At 36.9% G+C, this 11,274-nt stretch overlaps 1 protein-coding gene across 1 annotated transcript in view; it reads left to right on the forward strand.

Annotated features, from left to right (window-relative positions):
• Nucleotides 1-6,951, forward strand: part of LOC149787631 (uncharacterized) — a 32,854-nt gene extending 25,903 nt beyond the window's left edge. Inside the window, exon 2 of the mRNA XM_089973808.1 lies at nt 1,009-6,951. Coding sequence (XP_089829934.1) covers nt 1,027-2,631 — 1,605 coding nt within the window. The 5' untranslated portion in view covers nt 1,009-1,026 and the 3' untranslated portion in view covers nt 2,632-6,951. The remainder of the gene's footprint in view (nt 1-1,008) is intronic.
• The last annotated feature ends 4,323 nt before the right edge of the window (nt 6,952-11,274 follow it).

Genomic DNA, 11,274 nt, shown 5'->3' on the forward strand with positions numbered 1-11,274 from the left:
GCCTCATCTGTGTAGCATGTTGAGAAATACACTTTCTTTGCCTCAACTGTGTTGCATGTTGAGACATACATTTTTCTTCCTCTCCTGTATAAGTCTGTCGTGACATGCACTTTCTCTGCCTCATCTGTATAGCATGTTGAGATACACTGTTCTAGCGGCAACGGGTTCGACATTTAAGTTTTATGTTCCAGCTTTGGTAACAGATGTTGTGGTGAGGACATTACACAATTCACAACCCGATGAGACACTGGATCTCATATTGATTTTCACATACTTTTGTCTTCGTCTGTAAAATGTGACATATAACAAACGTTTGAAAATTTCACGGGTGTACAAATTTAGTATATGTTTCAATAATCCTCTAAGCAGCATTTGAAGTACTCGTTTGATGAAGAAGCAATTGATCTGCAAAGAAGCACGATGTACACAAGCAAACACCAGTGAAATCTTTCTTGAAAGTTATAATTATTCACACCTCTTCATCCGCTTTCTTAATGCGGTATCGTCGAAATGGTTTTACAATGCATTGTTTTCACACGTTACCGCCGTTCTGTGTCCATGGCGTGTGATGTTCGGGTACTAAGGTCCAAACGTTTCCCAGTGTTAATATTCTTATAGCCCACTATCAACACTTCATTATCGAAAAATTAGGTTTCAAATCACAATGTATCCTTTCACACAGCGAAAGAAACAAGGTTGGCTCGAAATCTATATGGCTTATCGATACACAATCTTTTGTGAGAAGTTTATCACAGGAAAAGTAGGCTGAACGATAGTTAAATTTTGTCACTTAGGCTGGGATTTGTTGTTGTTGTAGGGTTTAACGCTATTTTTCAGCACAAGATAGGCTATGCATTGCGGCCAGTATAAATGGTGAACCATTGTAGTAAAGTAATAGTTGCAGCAAAAGTAATAACAACACGTATCTATCATTCAGTAATGTGTGTACGCGTAATTGGCAATACGATATTTTCAGCAGACTTAATCCCATAAAATCTCATTTTCCAGGTGTCCGTAAAGCACAATATGATCTCGGGCGCAGACATCCAAAGCATTGGCATCATCAACCTCTACGACAGTTTGCCGCAGGAGTTAGATGCAACAAAGTGTGGAAGCCGATCATCCCAGGCTCATGATCGTCATCCCATCCCTGAAGCGGAAAACCCCTTGGCCTGTAGGTATTGTGGGAAGACGTTCAGTCGAACATTTTATCGGAGAGAGCACGAAAGAATTCATACGGGGGAGAAACCGTATACCTGCGCGTTCTGTGGCAGGCGATTCAACAACCAGGGAAGCTGTGCTAAACACGAAAGACGCCATTGTTTTCCTCTTGGAACGGAGAAACACGAATGCAATATATGCAAGGCTACCTTCAATGCCGCTTACAGTTTGAAAGTACACAAGAGGAAACATTTCCAGACAGAATCTATATCGTGTGATGATTGTGGTAAGGTATTTGGCATTGAGGCAGCACTGCGGCGACATGTTTTGAGATTCCACACCGAGGACAAGCCCTTTAAATGTAATTTTTGTCACAAATCTTACGTCACTTCCTATGACCTGCGAATTCACAACCGTTCGCACACGGGGGAGAGGCCATACAAATGTAGGATTTGCAGACGAGGCTTCATCACAAACCGGCAAAGAACCATTCATGAGAGAACCCATATGAAGAAAAACCGACACCATTGCACCATATGTGCCACTGTGTTCCGATCGACTATTGCCTTAAATTCACATATGGTCAAGGTGCATAAATTTATTCCAAGGGATCTGCCAGAGACTTTGAGTAATCAAACAGATCGTCGTCAGTCAGACATGACAATACACATGCCAGAGTTAGCTCAGCAAAATGTAACGGTCGGTTCAATTACAAAGCCTGATTCGATCTGTGAGCAAATCCACCTCAGCAGAATAGTCCATCCCATTGCACAACCGCAGATTCTGACAGGCAGTCGAGATATACAAAATGCAATGGGAGAACCTGGGGTACGAGATATTTTGGGCGAAAGCGAAGCAAGTTTACAGATGAAATCTCAAATAAAAAAATCGCCTTCATTGGTTAGAAATCTCAAGACGACAGAAACTCTTCAGTCACTCCATCTGACACAAACTAGTTCTTGCAGTAATGAAAGCATTCATGTTTATGTCAAGACGGAACCAAATACGGATCACACATCACATGAAAATAAATCGCCTGAATTAGCGTATACATGGGAAGGATTTGGAAGATCTTTCAGTAATCAAGGTGAAGGGAGCAGAGCTACAGAAAATGTCTCAGTGGATGCATCAACGTCTCCTGGTTCATCTCCCAATGTGTCCAATATTGATTTAATCGCAGAAAGGATTCAAGGTACCTTAGCTCCCGATACGATGGGCACGAGAGGTAATGCAGACCGAATGGAAACTCCTTCAGGTGCTCATCAAAGCAATTCCTCATTAGCTGAGCAGCTGCGTATGCGCAGGCTGCACGAATGTCAATGGTGCCAGATCATTTTCAGGGACTACTCAATGTTTTTGATCCACAAGACCTTGCATGGTCGGGGAGAACCGTTTACGTGTCACGTGTGTGACTGTAAGTGTTCAGATCGCATCGATTTTACGTCTCATCTTATCTGGCACATGAGATGATATAAAGGACCGGTAAAGTCTCAGCAAGGCAGGCGAGAAAATATGTTTGCGTAAGATATATAGGTAGCCATGTTAACTGAGTGAACATAAATTTCAAGTCACGTATTGACATTTCAGGGACTGTCACTGTGGCAAATATTCGTCTATAATCATTTTTGAATTGTACCGATTGATTTTACTGTTATCTTTGTTTGGTAATTCTTTACAACCGCATAATGTTGCATAATATATCTATCAGAAACAATACAAGGGACGCTAAGAAATTCATATTAAGCCAATACAGTGTAATAGTATTTTGCTATTGTGCAATTTGTCGTATCCTTTCTGTTTTCTTTCTTAAGATGTTACTGTTCCAAATGTCTTTCGTAAAATTCGAAAATATTCCGACCTATGTAGTCTTCACACATTTTGATAAATGGAACACTACCATATCATAAGTAAAGCAAATGCGATTTTGGAAGCATGCGCGGTCGAAGACTATCTCTCGTTTTGATCATATATGAACAGTTCATTTACATTTGAACAATTTATTACGTGACCCTAGACCCTTCATCACTTAAAATACAGTTTTGTCATTTATACTCTCTCATTCTGATTTTATTTGGGAAAAGTCTTTCCTTCTATGTTTTATCGCTAAATCTTCTCAGTCTGACACACAATTAGCCAGAATTGTAAACTGCTTGATATTTCTCCACTCCTTACAGTGTGAAGTTCGCGTACAGAACGTTGAGCATGTTTTATATTTTGACTCACTGATATCAGCGTGATATTCTACAAGATAGAGAGCACAACAATTGAGGCAGAGAAGAGAAATATTGTATAAGTACTGAGACATCATATTCCAAATAGCCCGCCAAGTGTGCACACGATCGAAGGTATGTCTCTTATTGAGATAAAGGTCCTACGAATATATTTAATTTGCACATTTTTTGCTTGTTAACGGCAGTTCCATAGTAGTCAGTTGCTACTTTCGTTCCTTTGAGGTGACTTTGGTTAAAATGTAGTGGTTTGCTGACACTCTTCATGCATCCGGGATCCACTACTTTAATATTAAGATCACTGAAAATTCCAAGTGTAAAGAGCTCATCGCTATTACTGCCGAGTTTATGTCAAAGAAACAAATGTACACCACTTCCATCCACAATCTCTCCATTCGACCTTCTATTCTTTCTCACAAATTTCTTTTGTGATAAGTAAAAACCATTAGAGATCAATTTGGCAAGATAATTTCAATTGACTCGCACTCACCATACAGTTGTGATAATTTTAAATGCTCTCTTAAACATCATTCCTACCAATTTGTGATGTGCAATCCCAACGAAACATGCTCCGAAGTCATGTGAGCTTATCCGATTGCGGGTATCGCTATTACTTGGGTGCGTCGATTCTATATTGCCTTCACTAACTGATACTAATAACACATTATTCTCATTTTGGGTACTTCCACCATTTTAAAAGCAACAAAAGCTCCTGACCCTGACCACTTAAAAAAAACTACCACCCTGTTTCCAATTTTCGTCAAACACTTAGAAAACGTTGTTCTTTACCAAGTTGTATTTCATATAAATTTAATTAGACTTTCTCAGTCCATATACCGACCTTGTGTCAGTAGCGAAACTAACCTTCTGAAAGTAATTAATGAAATTCTCTCTGCTTTGGATGGTGGAAAGATTTCAGTTCTCACCATGGTCGTCTTGTCTGCAGCATTTGACTCAAGAGAGTAGACCATCACACATTAATGACCAGTCTCAAGTATGTTTTTGGTATGCATGATACAGCCTTAGTATTTTTAAGCCATACGTAGCCGAAGGACACAAATAGTGGCCGTAAATGGAAAATATTCCAGTTCAGCTCGTCTCTATTTTGGCGTTCCAGAGTTCTGTTCTCAGACCCGTTTTTTTCTTTTTCATTCTGTACACTCAATCCCATTCAAGTATCATATATTGCAGTCTGTGTCTCACAAATTGCATGCCAATAAGACCAAAGTATATAGAGTGAAGTGATGCTAGCATTCGAGGCATAGAGGAGTACATTTCTGGTGTGATGTCGTGTATGTCATGTAACAAGCCGCAGATAAATGATGATCAAACTGTAACTATTCTGATCATCGCAAAGACCTCATTCATATCCTTTACCACCGCTCCGGTGGCCTAGTGGTTAGAGCGTCCGCCTCGGATGCGGGAGGTCGTGGGTTCGATTCCCGACCGAGTCATACCAAAGACTTACAAAAATGGTACTAACAGTTGCCTCGCTTGGTACTCAGCATTAGTGTTACGACTGGTCGGCCTGTGTCAGGATAATGTGACTGGGTGGGACATCATGCTACATGTCTGTGGCATTATGCCCAAGTGCTAGACATCACTATAAACTGTCACACAGCAGACATCGTAGCGATATGGCTGAACAATTGTTAGAGCTGCGTTAAAAATCAAAATCACACACACATCCTTTACCAGAACCAACCAATATCAACATCAACATTAAATTCAAACAATACGAATACAGATCAGGTGGCCTAGTGGTTAGAGCGTCCGCCTCGGAAGCCGGATGTCGTGGGTTCGAACCCCGGCCGAGCCATACCAAAGACTTCTAAAAATGGTACTAATATCTGCCTCGCTTGGCGCTCAGCATTAAGAGGTCAGTGTTAGGACTGGTCGGCCTGGTGTCAGGATAATGTGACTGTCCCCATCATGATACATGTCTGCGGCATGATGCCCCAGTGTTAGACACCACTATAAACTGCCACACTGCAGATATCGTAGTGCTAAAAATACTAATCACACATATACACACACACACACACACACACACACCAATACGAAACTCAGGTGTCACTGTTGACTTCCCATTCCACAAATATATCAAGGCTACATATCCGGAGCTATTGAGACACTTCAGTTCCATTATCAACTTTCTGTTGGTGGCAGAAAAACCCTTGCATCTTCCTTAGTACTTCCTAGCCTTGACTATTGTAATTCTCTTCTTTCTGTCTGATCATCCATTTCGTAGAGTGTCAACAAATCAAAAATACCTATCTATCTGACCTCACCAATATGTACACCCACTCTATAAATATGCTGTCTATTGCCAACCTTAAAAGCAAGTTCTAAGGAAAATGCTCTCTTGCACATGAGAGCCCAACTATCTGAAATGAATCGCCTCTTGTGCTTATTCACGGTGGTGGCACCATGATCTCATTCAAGAGCACTCTAAAAACTCGCCTCGTGCAACTGCGAGAACAGACTTAATTGTGCTCACTATGCTTTGTTAGAAACTCGATGATCTCGTGCTAATTGTATATAGCTAAATGCTTGAAATATGAAGCGCTGTACTTAGCTCAGTGATCATCTTCATCATCATCACCATTATTATTATTATTATTATTATTATTATTATTATACTGTGTGACATAAAACAGGAATTTCCACTGACTTCAGTAATGTTCTTTTGATTTGAAGTATAGTTGCTGTATGAATCGCGATTTATAAATAGTACTTCTGCATCTTGCTGGCCATCTAATTGTACAACATTGCTTCAACTCACATCTGGGACATTTTTCACGTGCAAGAACTAAAATACTTGGCGACTAATCCAGAATTAAATGAACGCCGAAGATCATTTGTTCTTATTTTTATATAGATTCTTTCCACTCAAAATAAAAAACAAACTAAGGGATAAAGACGGTTAATGATTGAATGCTGAACTTATGAAACTTGTATAATTACATAATTTGCTCGCCAAGTTTGCGAAAAGCTCCTATTCGACTCTCAATTTCTTCAGAAACTCGTTGGATGCAATTATAAGATCAAAGTGCTACATTGAAAAATGAACGATTAAACAATTCACTCGTTGTTTGTGTTCAGAGTCTATGCTATTTATCTAAAGAGTAAAGCAGTGCATTGAACGCGTTGTCTGAAATGTTTGGTATTGGGATATATGTAAGCAGACTTGCTATGTTGCTCTTTTCTTTTGTTGATTTTCGTACTTGCTTGCGACTTGGTATGTACAGGCGTTATATCTCGTCAGCTTTAAAAACAAAAACAACTTTACTTTTGAACAAAGGAACAAGATACATAGAATAGCTATAAAACCACCACTCAGATAATAAATTTAGTTTGTTTCTTTTCTTTTACGCAGTGTTTTGTGCACTGATGGTACAACTTTTGATGTTTGTCAGTCCTTTCTTTAAACTTTCAGCTTTGGCTTTATTAAATTCATGTGAACGTTTCCGAATTTGTTTGCCAATTTCAACCATGCGTAGATTGTTTGACTTTTGTGAAATAGCCTTATCATGTTTTAGATAAACTTAGTCTCATCTTCCTTTTTGCCTTTGTTATCTTTCATTTACTTACAAGAAAATAGATGAACATAAATCTGAATCTGAACAAATGTCAATTGCAAAATGGCTTACAAGAGTACGTTAGGCATGGAAAAAAATGAAATCAGTTTGGGTAAATGAACAAGATGAATTCCAGGATATGTTCAGTATGTGGAAAAGTTGAAAAGAAATCATCTGAGTGTTACACAAATGATACAAAGAAATCATCTGAGTGTTACACAAATGATACAAAGAAATCATCTGAGTGTTACACAAATGATGCAAAGAAATCATTTGAGTGTTATACAAATGATACAAAGAAATCATCTGAGTGTTACACAAATGATACTCACTACAAACATTTTTCATACTGAGTACAATAAAAAAATAAAGTTAAAATATGGTAAACAGAAAACGAAGAGCATAGACGTCAAGAAATATACAAGAGATGTAGACCGCGATAATGAAAACGTCAGATTAATTAACATGACAAGAAATATATGGCAAAGGGTGACATACAACCTTCTTGTAGATCATATCGGATCGTGTATCATACCATGTGCCTGATTTGACATATATCGTCCCAAACAACAAAAAAAACTATTTCATTGTCTAAAGGTTAGATATATGATAACCAGCTTAAAACGATAAATGGGTTATGAAGATGATAAGGCAATCATACGTGAACGGCTGAATTGTTCAAGATGGCAACTTAATCATTACGAAAATTTGAACAGTATTTTATCACATAGTCTGTACATATAGTGTGTGTAGTTTAATATATTTTATATTAAATACGTTAACATATCACTTTATGTGATTCTGATTGGTCCAAATAAGCCCACGAAATCTTGCGAAATGTTCTCTTTACCAATTGGCTGCGATCGTGAGAAATTATTTTTACACCGGCTTGTGGAAAGTTTTCTTTTTACTGATGCTATGAATATTTTGGCGGCCATTTTTCGAACTGAATGCCCAAAGCGATTTGGGAAAAAAACGTCAAGTCTTTCGGGAGCTCGTAAGGCCATGTATATCATATAATGTGTTTTAAAAAGGCGTAAACCCCAAGAAAAGAAGAACAACAAGTAAATCGAAAAATATTGTTCATTTGATAACGGGTGTTGCATACCTGTAACATGGGGACAACCCTATATACAAGCGTTGTTTAAATATTAACTTATAGAAGTAAAAAAAAAAGCTCACCTCTGTTGACAGAAGAATGTGGATATTAACAAGTCTCCCAGATGACAGAATTTCATCCAAGTACAATACATGTACGCGGCAATTCCGACCCAGAATTAAATTTGCTTATGTCTTCTGTAGTCTACTGATCCAGATCGAACAATGCAAATATCCGGTCACAAATAAATTACAGTAAATATGCGAATTTCTGTATCCAGTAATCCCCCTTTCACATGAATATCACAACAATGTAATGTTTAGTTGCGAAAGTGACACTTTAGGGTAAACATGGGTCGTCTACCGCACTTTAACCGGTACTGTATCAAACAGTTTGACATACACATATTGGCCATTCTGTGTTGAAAATTATTTGTCTGTGTAAAATGTTCTGTTTATTCAGAAGGACACTGGTTCTTTGATTATTTTTTTTAAAAGTGTTATATACTTTCAAAACATAAATAATTGTTCAACTTCGTTTGGGACTAATTTTACGCACAGCAAATGAAAGATGCGGCGCCTCAGTCACAACGAACGAAATTATTCATTCTTTTGTCTATGTAAACAATTTCCACTGCAATAAAAACTGAAATAAAAGCTGGATATTATTCAATTTGTTTAATAAATTCAATATTATGTCAGTACCTACCTGAGGTCCTCTGTCTCATCTATTTTCACGTTCAGACCTTATTGAAAACTACGCAGCTACTCATGTCACAAATATTGTAACAATGTGAGGAAAACCAAGTGCGTCAGTAATAAAGCAACTAGTACAGGTTTTACCTATTAAGCATGTTTCAATATTTATTTTCCCTCTTCATTGTCTGTTGTCATTTTGAAATAGACTCGATCAGAGAGGCGTTTCTTTGAAACAATACAGTTTGTGTGTTATCGAACTTGGAACATGCTTCTTCATGTCTTTTCTCATTTACCATTTCGAACTATTTCGGCTAATTATTAGTGGTTATTTCTTTATGTATTTTTCCCAACTTTATTTTGTCCATTTATTTGTTATATAAACGAACAATAGATAGATAAGGGTGTTGGTGTTATATCAACTTATTTGACATAAATTCTTTTGTATCGCGATGATGCAAAAGATGCATACAATCTAATACAAAATAGATGCTAATGTAAATCTCGATTGTTGATTCGTAGCAAAGTATAGGACGCTTGGAAGATGGTATCCAAGTGAATGTGCTAGTGTTTCAGGCCAAAATCTCGACTTGTTCAAGAAGAACATTAAGGAAGGCTTATGATTCAGTGATTTGCAATATGAAGTAGAAATATATAATCTTAAAATAAACCCGTCTACTCTCCATTCTCTCTCCCCTAACCCTTCCTTCCAAAAGAAACGAAAATTGTCGATTTTGAAATATTCGTGATAACACTGTTCAAATGTTCAGGATATGCAACATCAGATCGGTGCTATTCCTCAGCATTTTAGCAATCCAGATTGGGACGAGATTGTCAAATTAGATTGGTCAAAGCGTGACCAGAGATGTGTTTTTGTTACCTGCGTAGGTCCCGACAACAAAGATCAACGGCATTACATCAATAGTGACGAAACAGAACCTCAATATTCAATTAAACCTACTGTTTCTCAGAGTCAATAATAAAAATACCAGTTATATATGCGAAAATTAGACAGTAATAAGCTAGTTTATGGATAGGTAAAAATGCTGACACAATAGGAAAAAGACTTAAAGGGTTAAGTAAATATTGCAATAGTTGTCAAACTGAAAATACAATTTATGAAATTTATGTTGAAATTTATGGAAAACAGACTAAAAATTTGAACTAACCAACATCAAAGAAACAGATAAATTTTAAAACAGTATTGCACGCATTGGTCGAACGAACTGAACGCATTAAAGCGCAAGCAGTTTTGACGTCGGTGCAGCTGGAAAGACTGTTCAGAAAAGTATTTAAAATAGTAATTCTAAAGTTAAGAAGTACCATTAAATGAAAGGCTGAAATGACTATTTAATTTTAAAAGGATGGAACAATAGATGCTATATCCACTACAACAGGTAGGACTATGTAAACTTTTTTGCTTTCTATAGTACATTTTGTGAAGGCTTAGGATGTGACAGAGGAGGCACAAGAGGCGGGAGTATTCCATCTGGAGGCAAAGTTGACAAAACTAGACAAATAAAAGATAAATTATTTGCAAAACTTAACGAAACATCGTGATCCGTTTTAGCAGGTATTATTAATGGTGTGATAAGCTGTCTTATAATACATCGGGCTTTCTTGATTCTTCCTTACTGAACATAATGTTGTACTTTGAATAAATAAACTATAACAGCTCCTGAAACCATTAGTATTAATATTATTGATTTTTTTTTAAAAATACCAATATATTGTTTGAAGTTTTTGATTTGATATTTGTATTTGTTCTGGACAAATAGTGTATTTACGTTAGAAACACCCACAAGCACTTACTTCTATAAACTGATGCATGTTGTTATTGATAAAGTTACAATAAACAGTTTTATGTTAAACTTCTTCGCCAATCGTCAATGTCTCAACAGAAGATATCAGAAATATTTCATCATCATGTTGATACAGATAACATTTTCGTTTCCCGTTTACTTTTCTATGGCACTCAAATAAATCTTTCATCTTGATTTTATTAAGTGCATACTTAATTTCAGATGAATATACTTTGGATCGATCAAGGTCTATTGTTATTTTTGTATATTTTTCTTGACTGGTCGGATCGTAGAAGTCATTATACTTTTCAGACAATACTGCACTCAGTTGTTCAAGAAATTTGAAATATTCTGAATCGTCACTCCTAAACAAAGACAGTTTTAATTTATCAAAGCCACCTTTGAAACAGATACCAGAAATTTCATTTGTAATTGTAACGGTGAATGGTTTATTGTCAGGTAGGATATAGTTAATCTTGCGGTTATTTCTATCAGTTATAGTCAAAGTTTCAAACATTATTCATTAGGTTTAGACAAAATTTCATGCTTAATCAGACAACGATTGATTAAGGAGATCATAATCAAATTTCCGGCAACCAATCACAAATGTATCAATTCCGTTTTCACAAAATATCGTTTGCCGTCAAAGTTCGAAAGACCAAGTTTATAAATACATCTGGTTCAGTTGATGATGATTTGAACATATTG

Source organism: Sinohyriopsis cumingii, chromosome 11, assembly GCF_028554795.1.
Source record: "Sinohyriopsis cumingii isolate HCF-2022 chromosome 11, ASM2855479v2, whole genome shotgun sequence".
In the NCBI taxonomy this organism is placed as follows: Eukaryota; Metazoa; Mollusca; class Bivalvia; order Unionida; family Unionidae; genus Sinohyriopsis; species Sinohyriopsis cumingii.